General features: G+C 37.7%; 2 protein-coding genes across 4 annotated transcripts in view; one reads left to right on the forward strand and one right to left on the reverse strand.

The window, feature by feature from the left end:
• Positions 1-18,142, forward strand: part of lute — a 28,070-nt gene extending 9,928 nt beyond the window's left edge. The window contains exons 1-5 of one of the 3 annotated variants that reach the window (XM_065220937.1): positions 1,771-2,289; positions 11,211-11,594; positions 11,829-11,976; positions 12,075-12,291; positions 15,624-18,142. In XM_065220937.1, coding sequence (XP_065077009.1) covers positions 2,205-2,289; positions 11,211-11,594; positions 11,829-11,976; positions 12,075-12,291; positions 15,624-16,658 — 1,869 coding nt within the window. In that variant the 5' untranslated portion in view covers positions 1,771-2,204 and the 3' untranslated portion in view covers positions 16,659-18,142. Of the gene's footprint in view, positions 1-1,770; positions 2,290-11,210; positions 11,595-11,828; positions 11,977-12,074; positions 12,292-15,623 lie in introns of those variants that run through there. The other 2 variants (XM_065220938.1, XM_065220935.1) reach the window with 2 other exon arrangements.
• The window catches only part of Brf (Brf RNA polymerase III subunit), an 85,228-nt gene that overhangs the window by 59,142 nt on the left and 5,281 nt on the right, over positions 1-20,805 (reverse strand). The gene's annotated exons all lie outside the window — the stretch shown is intronic.

Below are 20,805 nucleotides of genomic sequence, written 5' to 3' on the forward strand. Positions count from 1 at the left end.
CATACATTTTAAATTTTATTTCGGCTTCATTTTAAAATCAGATAAAAATATGTGGTTATAAGCAATCAACTGAAGAAAAAAAAAACAATAAAATAAACATTTTATTGCTTTAAGGTGCAGTTTATTATGGTGCAATATTCAAAAATTTAAACCCATTTTTACGCATTTTTCCAATATAAATTAATGAGCCGAAAAAAAAACAGGTTTGGATTTTTCGAAAATGCATCAAAGTAAATTGCACCTTAATAAGAGCATAACGTGATTCTTGAACATCCCCCTAATAACTACATTCACCAATTCGTTCCAAGAACAGACTCGAAAAAACTGGACGCGCAAAAACACAAAACCGACGGTCATTCAACGTAGACGAAGGCTCTTCCTTCTGGTCGTACCAAATAATGAGCCAATCTATACGTAGATGTCCAAACGAGAAAGAAGGAAACACAACTGCTGTGCGCAACTCATTTGAGGTTAGCTTTTTTGCTGGTATATTTTATGGCTCATGGTTTCCCAATAATTATTATGTGTTTGAAAGGTTTGCTGTACGCGAAAAACAACAAGGCAGTCAAGTGTTGTTAAAATGTAGGGTGAAAAAGTTGATGACACGATTTTGTTGCTATTCTAATTTTATCCCTACGGCTATTCCACAGTTCGGTTGAAAGTCTCTCGAATAAAAACAAGCAAACCAACAATGCTGTGCCATTTAATACATTTGTTATTTTAAATTGACCTGGTTTAATTATGACAATTTAAAAAAAAATATTTCTAAAAATTAATTATAGTTTATTGACATGTCGCTAAAAATAGATTCAATAAATCGAAAATCGTAAGGATGATATCGAAATTCCACCAACGGCAATCGCACGACATTCTATAAAACAAATACAATGACAACTCTACAAGCGGTTCAAGTATACGTCATCTGCGGCAAGTGCATCGAAACCCGGTCTTTTCATCATGCACATCCATGACGTCATCAAATCATTTTATTGAGAGAACGGAAAAGAGGCGCGATGAGAGACGGAGCATATAAATGTGAGAGAATATAGGGATTCAACATGTAAACAAACAAACCTTTGCAAATCTGTTTTTGTATGTGTTATGTTTAGTTATGCAAAATCCGAACGAGTTAGTATGAGTTTACGACTTTGATACCAATACATTTGTACAACAGCAACATTGGATTATCGAGCATTGCTCAAATGAGTATATTGGTGACAAGCAGGATGATTGTAAAAAGTGAAATCGTGGGCCGACTGTATATTCCGATAACTTACTGGTTAAAAACTTAATTGATAATTATTATCCTATTTCATGACATTGTTAACGAAGGTGATTCAATTGGATCGTAACATTGTATAATGAAAGCAAATTTAGGATATATTACTGTTCATTCATTTTGTTGAAATTAAATTGAAAGTTCTTAAAATGAACACAAATATAGTAAATATGAGGAACCTAAACTGAAACAAAAATAAAATGTTATGCCATAAAATATCGCTCTTTAAACATCAACATACTCGTTCTGTACACAAACCATAAACATTGCTAAGGAAGCTGTGCACTGTGCTACAAACACATGCAAATCGAACATGATGCGCAAGTGCAATAATTCACCCCCGCACTACACCATGCCTTCGCTGAAGTAAACTTCGTAAACTTGTGCTAATACATCCAAATATTAATAATGTATGGTTCACGCGCAGACGGTCTACGCGAAAGGCGCATATTGAGGTAGAGGTAGCGTAGCTCTGTAGTAGATGTTATACTCTATCGAGTACGCTCTCTATTCGGCCGCAATCCGCGTAGAAAAGCAGCAGGCTTTTACATCTCCTCGACTGCTCGCAGGAGTTTGTGGAAGAAAATAAAAGATGGCTGAAAAGTAGCTACATTAACACAGCCTGCTTGGATTGTGGTTTGGAGGCGATAAAACAGTCTTTCAACGTCAATTTCGGCAACATCCATCGAAGATGATGTGAATCAAAGTAAGGAGTATTGAAGGAGATTTCAGTTTTTTCGAGGAAGCTAAACAAGAAAAAAAAACAAGTGCAATAGTTTAGCTACCAAAGTGACGCCCTATTTTTTTTTATCATTCGCAAACATACCTTGGACAAATCTAAAACAACTCAGGTGTTTGTGAACACAGGGAACTTTCTGCTGGCAGAAAGAGTGTATCCAGCTTGGTCATTAAGTTCCGGAAGATTATGTCCAACCTGTATGCGAAAATCTCCCAGCGACCAATGAAGAGGAATGAAGAGCAGATTTTTTCAGTGTTCCCATATCACAATAGTAAGTGTGCGCTCCGTTTCGATTTAAGGTGCAATTTACTTTGATGCATTATCGAAAAATTCAAACCTAGTTTTTTTTTCGGCGCATTATTTCAGATTGGAAAAAAACTTGTATCAGTTTATATAAAATAGCAAAAGGTATGTTGATGATGAGAACTTTTTGCGATCTGAAATGATGCGTCGAAAAAAAAACTGGGATAGAATTTTTGAACATTGCACCACAGTAAACTGCACCTTAATTGTTTTGGGTTTTAAGAGTTAAGGACGGGGACGATCGATTGAACTCAATTGACAGAAAGTTGAAGACTACTAGAATACTTAGTATCAAGCTGATATTCAACATTTAATTCACACATTGTGAGTTTTCATAGTGTATCTGGCAATTAGTACCGTATGCATGATATTGTTTGTACCACCACACCAAATTTCACCAATCAAACTTAGTCCAGAAATGTTCGTCGACATTCTGAATAAGTGTTGATGTCCTTCCTTGTGTTTAAATCACAAGGAAATACCTACGAACCGCAGTCAAATGTGATCTTTTTGCAAGAAAGAGCGCTTCTGTCACATCCCCTACCTGGTTAGAGTAATATGTGCAGGACTGATTACAGAAATTTTGATTTTCAATATGGGCCACGCCATTTGTTGATATGCTCCAGTATGATTTTTATAACGTAGATACCCATAAATATTTGGGAAATATTGAATAAACTAAAAATCGCTAGGTACATATGACTAAATTGAAGATAAATAAATTTCAATTGCATTAGGAAAGCTCAGTTTGAAAATAACTCATCATACAGTAAGATGATTTCAGTTTCAATTTAAAAAAAGAATATAAATATATTTAAAAATTGCCAAATACCGATTTTATACAAGCAGAAACAGTAGATACATAGCAGAATATGTAATCTATAATATTTTCAAAAATATTGCATACTTTGTACGACTTAAACGCCTGTGCAAAAAATAATTGTACGGTAATATTTTCGCATTATGCATAAGAATAGTACAGACAAGCTACACTAGTGAATTCAAACTTAAGAACGTTTTAAGAAGTTCAATATTTAAGTGTTATGACTAGTGCGAGAATATTACTGTGTACTTTTTTTGAGCGCAGGAGTGTAATTAGGTGCGAGGATTGATGAGAACGGTAGCTTGGGTTCTATTTCAGAATGGGATTGATTAGCATTTGGCGGGAATGGTCGAAGATATCGACATTTCAAATTGTCCACTTTCTACTGGCAAATCAATGTTGGCTCCAGTGGAGGATAGAAGAACTTTGAAAGTGATGATGGTTACGAAATTTTGCACGGTGAGGTATACGAGTGCAATCTTAAAATGCATTTATTTTGCGAGCAATTTATTTTAATAAAATCTGGTTAATGCTAAGTTAGTGGAAAACATAAATGATACTTATTAGACATGTCCGTGTCCGTTTCCTGGTCGCTAATGACTCACGACGCACCTTCCACCACTACACCAGCATACGTACTGCTTCTGTTTTGTTTTCTTTCACTTTGCTGCTTTCCTTTTCCCTTAAGTTGCTTCTCCGGTTCCTTCCGAGCCTTCCGCTTGGGGCAGGAAAGCTTCCGGTGTCCGTTCGCCTTGCACAGAAAACATTTATCTTTGTTGCCATCATAAAAAATATATTTCCTTTGCGATTGAAGAAATGTAATGACGTGGGGATTTCCTTCTTCACATCCATATATATTCCGCGGATCCCTGTAGTATATAGCACAGATCAGTTGGAAATTTCTCCCGGATGATGCGTTTAATTTTTCCATACTTCCCCAGCACTTTATCCAGCTCGTTGTCGGGTACCTCTGGTGGCAAGTCATACACACGCACATATTGGATGAATTCACCAGCATGCGACATGCGTACCTTTGCCGTCGTTCCATTGGCGTAATGGAAGATTAAATCCTCCGAATTGTATGTCAGCATGGAGCATTCATGAAGACTCCCCTTTCCTCACCAATGCGATAAACTTCAATTTCAGCCGGATCCGCGTCGAATGCTTTGGAGAAATTTACAATCTCTCCGATGTTTGGTTTAGCATCACCATGGCTGAAGCTAAACTTGATGGTGTTTTTTTATTTCACACATCTTGCACCGTAGTAACAAAAGGCAACGAACAAAGAGCAACTATATAATAGCGAGTCTAACAGGCTATCGCGTGGTTCACACCGAAATAAAAAAAAATCTACTGCTGCTGTAGACAGGTGTGGGACAACTGGCTGTGGTCGAAGTTGAACGCAAATATTTTTTCTCCCGTTTTTTTTTTTAAATTTCACTATACTTTTTCGTGTTACGGGTAGTTTTAACTTGTGTTCCCAGTGCTGTTTATTGAAAGCTGTCAAGCAACGCTCATTGCGAAGAACAATATGTTGAATTGCAACTGGCTCATGAACGTCTCGTGAATTTTTGGCTCAAAATGTTTAAAAGGACCAGACGTCTCCAAGCAGCTAATTCAGTGCCAATATTTCATTAGGACGAAACTGCTTGTCATCATATCGCCAAGCATTCCTATCATACACATTTCGTTAAACAACTAAATACGCGCCGGGTTTAAGGACATTGTTTTTAAATCTGGAACCCGAGCAAAGTCTGAGATCAAATTGAAATCTAAATTTGATGTTGTGATTTCGCTGATAATGATTACTCAGGTTGCTGTCGTTTTGGTCGTTTTAACGGTTAAAATATCAAGATTGAGAGCAAAATAATCTTCCTGTGACATCACATTGAAAACTGTTTCTGCTATCAGTGAGAGCAAACTGAAAACTCAATTTGATATCAATTTTTCCTGTTGATAACAAAACATGTATTCAATTTGATGCTATGCTAAGGCAATGAAACCATCCCGCAACAACATATTTTTGAAGAGCAAATTTACAGCAAAATGAAAACAAAATTTGGTATCAATTGCGTAAACTGAAATCAAATAATGATTTCAGTTTGATGTTGATATCAAAACTTGATTTCAATTTGCTGTCATTTTGAAGCTGGACTTTGCTCGGGTATGCGTACAGTCATCCAATTGATGATAGTATTTCAGCCATGCTGGGCTTACTGTACGTGAAAGTAACCTGGGAATGGACACACACAGTTGTCTAATGAGGTGCAAAATTTGCAATAAGAAAGCAAACAATTAAAATGAACTATTCAACATCGTAGAGATCTGAAGTTCAATAAAATTTTTTTGGGTAATTGACTAAAAATAAAATTAGTTAAAATTATTTCTAATTATTTCTGAAAAATCGGTTAAAATTTCCTGAACTTTGTTCAACAATTTTGAAATGCTGTTGTTCAACTATTTCAGGCGATTTTAATCAAAATGTGACGCACGGAGAAAGCACTGATCACAGCTAATAGCTAAGATTCATAATAACATAGTAGGGGAAATGGCTCTAATGTTGGCCTATGGATCTAAGATTGGGCCCATCACTAAAAATCTGCTATTTATCAATTTTATTTAGCTAAACGCGTCATTGGGACGGTACTAATGGATATTTTTGGTCGTAATTGAAAATTTGTTCGATTGCTGAATTTATGTATGGGCCCAAATTAGGAGCATTTAGGCCGACATTACATCCATTTCCCCTATAACACAGGAACATTTCCGAGATTTATAACTTAGGGAACATTCAGGAATTACGTTACCACCTTTTTTGATTTTTTCAAGACTGAGTAGTTGTGCATTTGACCCGTTCATGCTTACGAGATACATTTCTGAGACCCTCTCCCTCCCATGTAAGAAAACGTCAGCAAGTTCCCCGTTAATGTTTATAATAATTACATGACCCCTTAGAGTATCTGTCATCTTTTTGGGCCTCGAAAAATCTTAAAGCTTCTAGGATTTCTAATTAAATAAAAAGGCGTTCAAACAAACAATGAGAAGAGAGCCATAATTACACGTACCTAAATCCTAATTTCGAGCAATTTATAAAAAAAACTAATAATGTGAATTTTGGATGTTTGGAGCTGAAAATGTAGGTGATTGGTTTGTGTATGAGATAAATAGAAATTTAGAAAATATTACATGTGTGTAGAAATTGGCAAAATGCATGAATTAGGTCTTGGCACTTTACATTTTAATGTGTTGTGCCTATGCTTTCACATGATCCCGGTACTAGGTTGCCTATCTGAAACATAATCATCAATAATCTCTTGTAATGCAAGGTTCAAACTATGGAGCTGTAATTTGTCGAGAAACCATGTAAGAACCGTTTATTGTTGTTTTCCCGCATCAAATGGACTTATGTATGTATGTCTTAAATAAATGGTTCCATTGTTCTTGCATCACGATTTTTTTCCCTTGATCTGTTTTCCGTCGATCTTGTTTCCCGTGCTGAGCACCAATGGTACCGACGCCAGGGAGGCAGCTCCTACACGTGGATCCTACCTATCGACCCATCAACTCATGAACCGGGGACCAATGGCTTTACTTCCCTTCCGAAGGAACACGTGATCAGAGATTTTATGCCTCAGAATATCCCGGCGGCGCCGCTTTTGCCACAATTTTGCGTGACAATATTAATGCATGGCCCCTATTTCTCAAATTCGGTAGACAATATTTTACGAAAATCACAATATTGTCAATATTTAGTAACCACCCACTTTCAAAGGGATCTCATTCGAATTGTTGATTTCGTTGAAGAAAGCATGGGTCATCTTCCTTTCAATTGAGAAACGCTTGAAATCATTCAGTTGCGTTCAGATGTTCGATATTCTGCCGGAAAACTTGAGCCAACCCAACATCAACTAGACTTTCACCAGACCCCAACCCGACATGAACCTGGAATTCATCCGACACTAACCTGACTTTGGATCGACATTTGCTTAACTTTGACCCGAAATTGATCCGACATCGTAATGTTCCAAAATTCAAAAACTAATGTTCCCGCTGAAGAAAGTTGATCAAATTAGTCCTTCTTTTAGGGTAAAATATCAGAAATCGAACGGAACTGATTTCATTATGTGCAAGATAGTGCAAGTTGGGGTTTCAGGAGATTTTCGCATAAAATCCCCCAATGTTGAATAACTTTCAATACTTTTATTCGTGATGACGAAACTAAAGCTTATTTGGTCAATAAGGTTAATAGAAAAACCTTTCATGGATCTCAAGACTAGATTTGTAAGACTGGCTAACTCTCATAAGAGCATTTCTAGCTCAAATCGTTAAAAAAAATGTCAATTTTGTCTCGACCCCTTCTGATTTGAATGAAACATTGCTCACGTGTTCGCTGCTACTAATGGTTGCATTTTTCATTTAAATATAATTTTTTCCTCCAGAGTAACTTTTGAAAAGGGCGTATAAAAAAATGGATTATTTTTTTTCCAAAAAATCATAACTTGAAAACTATTGATCTGATCAAAACGGCATATGAGAAGAAGTTTTAGGTAATTAAATTATCTTTGCGGAAAAAATACACTGAAAGAAAAAACTTCGTAAATTAGTATTTAAAAAACGTAAAACGATGATTATCTCAAAACACCCCCCCTTCGATCTTTATAATTTTTTTTTTCAAAATAATTGATGGAATATTCTTAAATTTCGTGAAAAGTGTTTGCTGGTAACTTTCCTAAAAAGAAAGCTATAATTTTTTAAATTTTTGTTGATTTTTACAAGTTGATGAAAATGCATTTTTTTTTATAAAATAATAATTTATTTGAATTCTACGCATAATTTTCGATAACTTTGCATATAGAAACTTTTTTCCTAAGTCCAGCCGTTCTCAAGTTAATGCGAATTAAAAAAATATAATTATAACAATTTTCAACATATTAGGCCATTTTCAAATGTTCGTCGAGTTGTCCAGCAACGAGATTTTATTTCATGATTGTATATTAAAAACCAAACAATTCATTCTCAGATATGGTAGCTGTCAGACTTACCCGTTTCTACCTAGAGGCAGCGGAAGAGAAGCACGTTGATGTGGTCAAATGAAAGATTTGTTGAGATAAAAAACAGTATATATTTATTATTTTATTTTACAACTCATATTATTTGAATACATTGAATAATTTGGATGTATCGTTTGAAATAGAGAATATTTTTACTGCAATTTGGTTGTTTGAAACTGGAATATAGCAATGATATTTTCGAGTTCCAGGAATTGGTTTCACTTTCTTAAAAATTGGATCAAATTCCGTGTCAGCCTTTTTGTATTCTTCCGTAGAAACATAACAAAATGACATTTTTGTTTGAAAATCTTCTTTACGACTATTTGCCTAGTCGTACAGTTGTTTAGGGTTCGTTATAGGGTGCTCGTGTTGCTTAGCTAAACTTGCTCTGGTTGCCATTCTCTTAAGGGTACCGCCAATCGCATCACAAGGACCTTTGCCGTGTGAAGTTGCAAAAAAATGCCATTCCATTTCTACATTTAGCTTATCTTTAAATCCACAAAGGCTAGCAAATTTTTTTATGTTTTTGTATTGTGATGCTGCTCTATCTAACATAAAAATACACTTTTGGACTGTTATTTGCGAAAAATTCTAATAATTTTGAGATAAACAACTGAACTGCTACTGTGTAATGCTTCTAAATTGATTTAGGTAGAGGTTTACAACACTTGAAATTGTTATCCATCATAAAAAACTACTTGCTTTTTAACTTGAAACGCTAAGAGAGATGAACTGAATGGAACAGGTGAAGAACTTGACTTAAATGATCTTTATTTCTTGTATTGTGTGGTTTACATGTATACCTTATCAAGTGACACAGATGCGTCTTTTCAGCTTTAGTTCCTTTTCAATTAAAATTATTATTAATTACAGTTCCTAGTCCTATCAGGCCTGTTTTAAGAATGCCCACCTTGGTGGGATTGGTTTGTTTAAAATTTGAAAAAAGGAGACTACTTATAACTACTATTTACAACTACAACTAACCTACAACTACTATATACATGTTCTGATAAAATACATTTTTGTGCAAATTTAGTCTTAATTTCGTTAATTCGGGAATCTATTTTGGCAATGCCTGCTTCTTCATGTAAATTTGTTATTCTAGTGTCGAAAGGACGATCAAGAATCATCCTCAGCACTCTATTCTGAGTGATTTGGATTTTGTTCCTGTGAGTCTGTGCACATGATTCCCACAGGGGAGCTGCATAGAGGATCGCAGGTGCTATGATTTGTTTGTAGACAGCCAGTTTTTTCACCCTTGAGAGGCGGGATCTGCGGCAAATCAGCGGATACAGAACAGGTGAAGAACGTCCCAATAGATATATATATATATGTAGCAGAATAATTACAATGTTGACATTATACCTATCTTCATTAGGTACAATTGATTATAGCAAACTTTTTTAAGTGTGAGTGTAAGAAGCCTCCACGGGGTGCCTTTTTATGTAGTTGTGATATCGCGGGATGAGCTCTTAAGGCACAATATGGTATACGTCAGAGAAGTACCTAGAGAATTTATCTCAATTACAGGTTTAATAACATATTTGTTTACCTGTTTATGTTTTGAGCCTCTGTTATGACATACACAATTCTATCCAGGTATACAACTAATAGAGGACAGAAAAAAGGCACATGAGTGGGTTTGTTGATTATTTGGGTATATTTGAGAGTATTTACTAATAAACTTGTTTCTTTTCTGCTGCGTCTAAATAGAAACGGGTAAGTCTGACAGCTACCATATTTGAGAATGAACTGTTTGTTTTTTAATATATATTCATGGAAAAACATCTCGTTGCTGGACATCACGACTAACATTTTAAAATGGCTCAAAATGTAGAAAATTATTATTAATTATTTTTTTAAATTGCATTAACTTGAGAACGGCTGGACTAAGGAAAAAAGTTTCTATATGCAAAGTTTTTGAAAATTATGCGTAGAATCCAAATAAATTACTATTTTACTTAAAAATATGCAATTTCACCAACTTGTAAAAACCAACAAAAATTTCAAAAATTATAGATTTTTTTTTAAGAAAGTTACCAGCATACACTCTTCACCAAATATTAGGGCATTTTTTCAGTTTTCTTGAAAAAAAAAATTATAAAGATCGAAGGGGGGGTGTTTTGAGATAATCATCGTTTTACGTTTTTTAAATACTAATTTACTAAGTTTTTCTTTCAGTGTTTTTTTTTCCGCAAAGATAATTTAACTACCTAAAACTTTTTCTGATATGTCATTTTGATCAGATCAATAGTTTTCAAGTTATGATTTTTTGAAAAAAAAAATAATCCATTTTTTTATACGCCCTTTTCAAAAGTTACTCTGGAGGAAAAAATCATATTTAAATGAAAAATGCAACCATTAGTAGCAGCGAACACGTGAGAAATGTTTCATTCAAATCGGAAACACTCATGACCAACCGGTTTGCGTTTTGGGCTGGAAATGCTCATAATTAATTAAAAGACAGCGTTAATATTGAAAACCATATAGTAAATTGCAAATTTCCATACACAGTTTTAACCGCCAATGCGCTTTTGTGCAAGCCGCATTCAAACCCACCGTGTGCTAATCGTTTCTCAGCTCGTTCACACACTCACGGATTCGACCCAAAGTTTTTCCACCCGTTGGTAAACGACCGCGACCGGTATGCCACCTCCTTCCCTTCTCCGTCACCGTGCTTCGGCAGGCGACGGATCAAGGACAAACAAAACAAGCGGAAAATCAATGCTCTCTCGCACCATTCCGACCCACCACGATTTGTTTGCAATGCAGATTTTCATTCCACTACTAGTGCACAAGCCGTAAACACTACCTTCCGAGTTTGGAGCATACGCGTGAACAGACCGACGACGTGACGTCACCATGTGTGCAAATAACTAACTACTGTGATTGTAGACAATAAAGGAAACGTTTATAGCGTGTTGTCCACCGTGCGAAAACCGCACTCAGTCTCAGTTGGTGTTGGAAGAACAAATGGAACCATTCTAGCTTGTGTCTCGTATATTCTCATTGCAGTTGAGATGTTCAACGTGTTGGCCCCGTTTCATCAAAACAGCGGTGCAGCAGCAGCAGCCGCTACTGGTGGGGCCACCGCACCCGGCAATCAGAACGGCCCGGCTGGTGGTCGAGGAGTGGAGAATATGCAAGTGACTCAACCCTGCAGTGCGCCATCGTCACCGACCATCACCTCGCCCGGTGCCCTCAGTTCGACCTCGTTCTGTCTACCGACTGGAGTCAGTAGCACCAGCAGTGGAGGTAGCAGTGTCATTACCAGTACTACCGCGGCGGACACGGGTGATCCAAACTGGCAGGCCACCAAGAGCACCGTTCGGGAGCGGAATGCGGCCATGTTCAACAACGATTTGATGGCGGACATACGTTTCATTGTCGGGACCGATGGTAAGTACTCAGTTGGGACTACGCCCCGTTAGGCTAGTGCTGCTGCAGCTGTATGCAGATAAAGATGCTTAATTAGGATACTGCATCATCATCATCATCAGCAGCAGCAGTCAGAAAACCGGCGAGATGCAAACACGTGGTTACATAACGATGCGCTCGCATGTGTCCTTTTTATATGCCTTTATCTAATTTCGGTCTCACTCTCTTTCTCTCACCATCTCGCGCCGCCATCAGAACAAGTGCAAACCATACCGGCTCATAAGTACGTGCTTGCTACCGGAAGTTCCGTCTTTTATGCCATGTTTTACGGCGGACTGGCCGAGAATAAGCAAGAAATTAAAGTTCCTGACGTTGAACCGAACGCTTTCCTAACGTTACTGAAGTAAGTTGACCCAACGATTTTAAAGTGTAGTTATGATTGATGTTAATTCTCAAATCTTTTAATGTTTATGTTGATTTCTAAACTTTTTTTTCAATCAGATATCTCTACTGTGATGAGATCCACCTGGAAGCGGATAACGTTCTGGCCACACTGTACGTCGCCAAGAAGTATATCGTTCCCCATCTGGCGCGGGCCTGTGTCAATTATTTGGAAACTAGTCTAACGGCAAAAAACGCTTGCCTGCTGCTGAGTCAGTCGAGGCTCTTTGAGGAACCGGAACTGATGCAGCGCTGCTGGGAAGTGATTGACGCCCAGGTATGTGACAGTACGGCCAACCTAGAAGTTATAGATAGGGAAAGCACTCATTTCATAATCGATAGTTGTTCTACCAGTACATGTAATAGCACTGATACTGATACTACCAGTCCAAAATCAAAAGCTAACACCAGTAGAATGTTGAACTTTCCTAACCCACCCCCACTTGGTTCCCCTTCCTCCTATTTCGAGCAACCTGAATCCTGCCAACCGATTTCGCCTGGCACCAGAAACGGCACAGATAGTAGCAGTTCAATTAGTTCATCCACTACGGTTTCTTCATCCGTTTCCACTAGTTCACTGAGCGCTAGCGAAATGGATAACTCAGGGGAACCTTCGGTTTAAGGAACCGAGCTCAAATTTTACTAGAAATACATCATTAGATAGCATTTTTGTGTGGGAATGCGAACATCAGATATAAACGGTGTATCACTCAGTTGATATTGATATTGCTATAAATGTACCTTAATTGTGGTGATTGTTGTCGAATCATTACTAATTGCTAATGAATGTTAACATGCTTACTATACAAACAATTTACATTTGCCGTATTTACGTAATACCTGGAGTGTTGTGAAGTACCTATGTGAGTGAAAACAATTTCATGACCAAATATAACTGATCAAATTACTTTAAAAAATGTTGTTATTGTAGACCGAAGTCATCGCAAATTTGCTATTGTTTTATGTTTACATTGCGCTTTTACACACAATGTTTGCTAGTACGGAATGTAATAAAAAGCTGATTTAGAAATGCTCATTGAAATGGATCAATACTCTCATGCACAATTCATTATTCAATGGAATGTTTTGTCTCTGCTAAAAAAATGCAAATTTAATGGGTAAACTAAAATTAGGGAATTTATGTAATCGGTGGAAATTTTACGGAGCCTGTTGTAAACTTTATAAAAGATAATGTTTTATGAAGGCTTCTAATTTTTACGAAATGCAAAATTTATTAGAAGAGAAGGAAGATTTTATTTACAAAATCCTGAACTTTGAAAAAAAAAAGTTAAAAAATGGTCAGGGTTTTGGACCGAAAATAAACATTTGAGGTGTGGAACTTAAAAAATGCTTGAATAAGATTATGGGAGCAATTAAACATTTAATTCTATTGAGTATTTTGGTCATGACAGGTACGTATTTCAAATATAGTGTGATTTGGAAGATTCTTAGACTTGGAAAAAATTCACGATTCTGGAACATCGATGAATTTTAAAGAGAATTTTTATAAAAATTTCTACTTCTGGGATTAGTTTCAAGGGAATCCTAAGAATACTTAAGGAGCTATGAGACAAATTTCAGGGACAACTTCAACTGAAATCTAAGGATTGATTCCAAAATAGTTCTGAGTAGGATTTCAAGGTAATACTGTTAAACTTATGATTCCAAGTGAATCTTAGGAATTTTTGATTAAAATTCCATAGTAATTCTGAGGTTAACCATCGAGGAAATTGTTAAAAGAACTTAGTAATTTAGGCATAGTTCCAAATTAATTCTGGAGAGAAATCAAAATAAATTCTCAAGAGAATTCAGATGAATTTCTGAGGACAATTACAAGATAGTTCTGAGGAAAATTTCTTGCGAATTTCTGGGTTTCTGGGAGCATTCAACATGAATCATGAGGAATAATTCATTATGGAGAGAATTGTATAGGAAAAGTGAGTTAATTTAAAAAAAAATATGTTAGTTTTGACTAGAAATCCAAGCTAATTTTGCAAAGTATTTCAAGTTAATTGTGAGAAGAACTTTAAGTGGTTTATAAGGAGAATTCTAAGGTAGTTTTTAGTATGATTTAAAATTTTGAGAGTTGAAATCTAAGAAACTGCTGAATCAATAGAAAATCGGAATTTAATTCAAAAGGAATTCTAAAAAGTTCCCGGGAAATTGAATTCTAAGATGATTCTAAGGAAATTCCAAATAAGTTTTCTGAATAGCTCTAAAAGAATAATCAGCATGATTCAGACATGGGAAAATTTCACCATTTGGAAAAATATTCGGATCTTAAGAGATCTCAGTTCAAATTTCTGACATGGTAAAAATTTTAAATTTAAGAAACATGATAAGTTTTCAAAATTCAACTATTAAAATATTCGGGATGGAGGACTTCGAAAAAAAAAATAGATTACAAACTTAAAATAAATTATATGCCTAAGCATGACTTCGGAAGTCATTAGTACTCGGGTGCTCTGACAATCTCTAAACAATGTTTTGTTTAGATCTCAGACTTAAAACAATTTGCGATTTCACGCTCTTGGTGAAAATGTAAAATCCCATGATTTTTCAAAGCAGGTTTTTTGAAATGCGATCAGCCTTTGTCAAGACATTGTCTCATTCCTATATGGTAAATGCATAAGTTTACATAAATCATTGCCGCATTTCAAAAACGGTCCGTGATCTCGAGCAAGCACACTATATAAGAAAAGTACCCAAATGTTAGTTCACTCTTACCAAGGTACTTTAGAGTTGTTCCTTTCTCTTCCAATTGTTTTCAAAAATTAAAATAGTTTAAAGGGTGAATCAATGGTAAAAATCAACAATCCATGATTTTCTTTTAATAATGCGTCTGTTGAGGCTGAATACCTCTGATAATTGAACTGCTACCCTCTGCTAAATTTCATCCTAAACCACCTTGTAAACATTATCTTCATACATTTATCTAAGAATAGCAAAGTTTTCATTTCGCATATAATACTAAAAATAGGTTAAAACTGCAATATTTTGTAAGATACAGAAATAAATATGTTCGCAAATCGAATTATCAGCATGTGTTGATTGGCTTAGTAACGACAAGTTTAATTATGCTTCTGATAGTCCATTGCCAAAATGTATCGGCGGGAGAATTCAATTTTAATTTCAAGTGATAATCTCATTTTTCGTTCCAAATTTGAATGCGATCAAATTACGAAACTTTCATTTCGTTTACCAAAGACTTAATCTACAATCTCAATCTCAATCTATGAATGTGTGTCGTTTTTCAAATTTTCCCACCGTGTAATATCCAATGCATATCTAATCAAAGCTAACCCAAAAGACAACAATCACACAGCAGAAGCTCAATGTTAAACAATACTATAACAACCAAGTTGTACCGGCTCACGTATCAGGAAGCGATTTATAAACATTTTATCGTATTGTACCTAGATGTACTCGAAACTGTATACCGTCAAAGTGGCAAAACGAAATAGATAAAGGAAATTTACTTGCGAAAAAACGGAAAATATTGCAGTTTTACTCATTTTAAGTTTGTACTCTATCCCCACATCGTCCTAACGCTTTGTATCAATTTTCTCCACCCCCTCTCTGTTCGAACGGTTGTCACCATAATTGCAGGCGGAAATGGCCATCAAATCGGAGGGCTTCGTCGATATAGACCTGAAGACATTCGAAACCATTCTGGCACGGGAAACACTCAACTGCAAAGAGATTCATCTGTTCGAAGCTGCCCTGAACTGGGCTCATGCGGCGTGCACAAAGATCGACATAGAACCAACGTCCAACAACAAACGGCAGGTGTTGGGACCAGCACTGTATCTGGTTCGGATTCCGACCATGTCACTGGAGGAGTTCGCCAACCGCGTTGCTCAGCTGGGCATACTGACCAATCAGGAGACAATCGATATATTTTTGAACTTTACCGCTAAGAACAAACCTAAATTGACGTTCCCGGTTAAGACAAGGGCGGGCCTGAAGACCCAGGTGTGCCATAGATTTGCCTCGTGTGCCTACAGGAGCAATCAATGGCGCTACAGAGGACGCTGTGATTCGATTCAGTTTTCCGTTGATAAGCGGATATTCATTGTTGGCTTTGGTCTGTATGGATCATCCACTGGGGCGGCGGACTACGATGTTAAGATTGAACTGAAACGACTGGGGCGAGTTTTGGCGGAAAACAGTACAAAGTTCTTCTCGGATGGTTCCAGCAATACGTTCCATGTGTTCTTCGAGACGCCCATTCAGATCGAACCGGAATGTTTCTACACTGCATCGGTGGTATTGGATGGAACCGAGCTGAGCTTCTTTGGGCAAGAGGGAATGAGTGAAGTTTGCGTTGGAACGGTCACATTTCAGTTTCAGTGCTCCTCTGAGAGTACCAACGGTACCGGAGTTCAAGGAGGACAAATTCCTGAACTCATCTTCTATGGCCCGATGGGGGTTAGCAGCCAAAATTCTGGGCTACCAGGAAGCAGCAGTAACAATTCTATCAACAATAACAAACCAAACGCCTCTGTAATTGGAGGCTCAACCGGTAGTTCCAGCAATTCATGTTCAACTCTAAATAACGTCAGCCCATACTCGAACGGAAACGCAGACAACGGCCCGAATGTGCTGGGAACCGTCGCACTGCTGAACAACGAAAGTGACTGATTGGTGCAGGGTAAGAAGGACCCAAAATACTGAAAATTACGTGATACAAAATGAGAGAACATGAAGGATCCAATAAATGTTCAAAGACATAGAGATATTATTTTTGGCAGGATAAAACTGTTATCCACAAATTTGAAATTTCTTCTATAGAGGTTAATAACAGCTTCAGTAGTGCAAATATTTAAAGGCTTCAATTTAACTGAATACAGCAATTTTAGTTTCAAATATTCGTCGAAAGATAAACCTTGGTAAAACTATCAAGATGATGGTAAAAAAATTCCATAAACTAATCATCATCAATAAAAATATTCCTTGCAAATAAAATCTGTCAAAAATTACGGATAATTTCGCTCAATTGCCTTATGTTAGTCTGATTGAAATTCTTGTTTGAGCATAGTTGAATTTGCGTTAAAAAAAACAGGAGTGGACGTGCGACTTAAATTCGAATGAACTAACTAATACTATAAATTGGTTACATTATTAGCACAATACTAGTCATCTTTAATTTACAAATGTTCTGTCTTTTTCTGGCTCGCTTAACACTGATTTATCATAACATTTACCGACTAACTATCCAAATTGATTAGCAAAGTTTTATTTTTTTTTCCCATGTATATTGGTATTAATTGAGCGCAAAGTCTAGTAACTATGCCACAACTAAGAGTATTCTTATTCAACTAGAAGAGAATTAGAAACAACTGTAACCTTGGATATTATCACGGAACGGCAATGGTGCAAACTACAAAACTATAGACAAAAGCATGAAAGATATAAGAGTAATTCAATCAAATCATATATGCGACGGTTTCTTCCTAGTATGTAAGAAGGTGCATCTTTTTACGGGCAAGATAAAGCCAGCAAGATGCACAAAACGAATACGGAGAATCTAACTGGTTATTGCGGTAAGCGTATGATCATCGAAAGGCTGAATCCAAAAATAAATGAGAGAAAATACTAAAAACAATATTTTGCATTACGGAGTGAATATGATCAACAAATACAAACAGGTTAATCAACAAAATTCATAAAATATATCCATATTTAGAAGACATGTTAGATTGGAAAATGCAATGCATATTAAAGATAACCATTAGCTCCATCCACATGTAAGCAAATAAAACAAGTCAAGGACCATAAGGTTTATTTTTTATGGCAGCTTTCATTTAAGATTTAATGGTGCATTTTGTTACGATCATACATTAGGCCCTATCTCTCTACAAAAACAAACTTAGTCAGACTTCTAATTTCAGTTTGTTATATTCTAATATCATTAGACTTAGACATTTCGCTAGCCACACACTATGGTGTGGAAATTAGTAGGAAACAAAAATAAAGAATTATGAAGGAAAACACGCAGTAAAACAGTTACGATTTACAATGATTCTCACTATTATTACTTATTGATTATTCTATTAAACATAGTTCTACCAAAACGTTTGTAATGTTCAAAGCAAAGAAGTACTGAAATAAATTATTGATACATGGATAGATCGTTTTCGTCAAAGATATCACCCCACAAAATGTGCAAGTTAAATTGCAACCGTTTAGCGAATAGCGTTTTTACAGCATTCTAAACTACGCAGGTGAGTATTGGCAATAATTTTCTACTCGGCCCAGACCACCAGTGCCGGCTGATGTATTGTCAGCAACTGGAAATCAGCATCATTTTCTGACACGTTATACGTTTTATTTCAAGAAAAAACTGGATTTTTTTTCTAACTTTATTTTTGAGATTTTTTGCCGTAGGCTAGTTTATCTCGTCCATTAATGGTGAGGCCTCAGAAGGAGGACCCCAACAGAGTAGTTTTTTTACAGTGCTGAATTCAACAGAAAATTGGCTCCTGGCTCGATGGCGTTTCTACCGAAATTGTGCGGGATCTTTCTGTGACCGGTCCTCAAACGCAACGCTATCTTCTGATCTCGCTGATTCAACGGTTCTGTCCACTCCGCATCCCAAGCTTCCCATACTTTGCTCACGATCCAGTGCTTGACATCGTGTAACGGTACTTCGTTGGTATAGCGAGGGGCAGATGGTATTCCGGACTACCCCAGAGCCCAGCAGAATACCGTGTTTGGTGGCGCGGACTTCATCGTCGCCTGTACCCAGGGATGACCCGGGACCTCGGATGTCAGGGCTTGTATGACGCTGTGCGAATCCGTGAGGACCAGGATCGGTTGGTCCGAGGGCGTTGTAGTAACGATAAAGATTGTAGCAGCTTCAGCAGAAAAGACAGAACATTACGGCGGTAAGCTGCAGCTGGTTGGTGTCATGTTTCAGGCAAGACTGATACCGATACCGATACCGACCCCGGCCCGAGAGCGAGATCCGTCCGTGTATCGGTGAGTGTGCGTGGGGTATTTTTCTCCTAACATTTCAGCTGCAGTCCTTTTCATGGCCACTGAATTGTCTTCGGCTTTGAACCTGATATGCTGCCAACAAGATCGATTTTGTCCCCAAGCTAATGAATCTTCCGAATTGCCCGGATTTCTGACCAATCGAAAAATACTGGGCAATTTCAAAGCAGCGACTTCGACGAATCGGCGGGGAAAACAATGACATCCAGCAAATTCCGGCAAAATGCAAAAATGCGCTGATTCCGTGTCCGTTTCCACTGTGCGGGCGCTGATGGCCTCCATCATGAGGAAGGTTCGAGATTTCGTTCGAACTGGAGAAATGTAACCATCTAATGCTGTTACTTTGAAGTTTTTATAAAAGTACTGTAATGCAACCATCACTGGACTTTTTTAAATTAATGAATCACGAATTACAGGTCTTTTTGTGTGTACAAATTTACTTTTAGTCAGCCTTTAATCCGGCTTTCGATTTTCGGTAATGGTGTTTGCCAGGATTTGTCTTCATGCCAGTGGACCCTGGCCACTGGGGGGAGATCTTCGTTGGCAGCCGTGCGGAGGAGTCTGTTCCCCTCGTAGAGGAGGAAGATCCCTTGATTTCCGGATGTTTTAGAGATGAAAGCAGCGGCTTTGGTTGCGATAGCTGCGGTTATACGGAAGCGGAAAGGAAGGATGCCACGTCGATGCACGCAGCGTCAGCGGGCGTGGATGGCAGCAGGCCAGAGACAATCCGGACGTAGGTGTTGTAGACTGGTGCTAACGGAGCTAAAAGCTTATCCGTTGCTATGCAGGTTATCTCCAGCCCGTATAGAAGGCGACTGTCGATAATTGCACCCACAACATGAAAACGAATGCTGTGGTTGTTAGATCTGTGCTGTCGGGAAGTGATCCGGATGAGATTCACTCGGCTGCAGCAATTTTTCTTGACTGCACTGAAATGCTGTTCAAAGTTGAGGAATTGGTCAACGAGAACTCCTAGAACTCGGACGGTCTTCTTCAACGGTATGAACTGGTCGTCGATTTTGATCGGTTGTCAGCTAATTCTGTGTTGAGAAGGGCAGACATGGCACCTGATGCTTTTTGAGGCTGATAATTCGAAGCCTACTGAGCGGGCCCACCAGGCGACAGCGGAAACTGCCTGTTGACGCCGGGATATACTGGCCGATACTCAGGGCCGGGGTGCAGTAATCTTGCGCATGAAACACTTAACAGTAAAATTGTCCACTTTATTTACACGTATATACAATTCTTACTACACCCTTTCCAAGTCTGAGGGCGAGAAGTGCGACAGGTCGAGCGAGCGCGCGCGATGCACGGAGTTTGTCCGTGCAGAAGAGGACCGTTTGCTTCGGCGGTCAACAAACTAACTGCTGGTTTGATTTGCTACTACTACTGAGGTGCTGTTGTTGCTGTTCAGGAAGGGGGGGGGGGGGTGGAGAGCAGTTGGAAGTTTACACTATCTCCTATACTGTCCTTGTATACGATTGACCAGCTGTATATATTTCCATCGATCCTGTGGGTATAGATAGGACAATAGCCTCCAGTCTGCCCGTATGATCATATGAGATCTGTGAAGAATAGTGGAGAAGCTCAAAATAGTCAAAAAAACTATTGTTTTTCAGCATCGACTGCTATCAGCTGTTTAGGTAGAGATGATACGATAACAGTGGAATCTCAAGTAAGGTAGCAAGGAGAGAATCTGCCTTTCTGCACTATGGGCTATGAGTGGGTGCCCATGGTGGTCAAAATAAGTATAATATTAAGCAGTTCACGTTCGGCGTGAACACTGCCACTT

This window comes from Ochlerotatus camptorhynchus, unplaced genomic scaffold, assembly GCF_037179485.1.
Source record: "Ochlerotatus camptorhynchus isolate MF236.1 unplaced genomic scaffold, CSIRO-AGI_Acam_v1.1 ptg000136l, whole genome shotgun sequence".
NCBI classification, from domain to species: Eukaryota; Metazoa; Arthropoda; class Insecta; order Diptera; family Culicidae; genus Ochlerotatus; species Ochlerotatus camptorhynchus.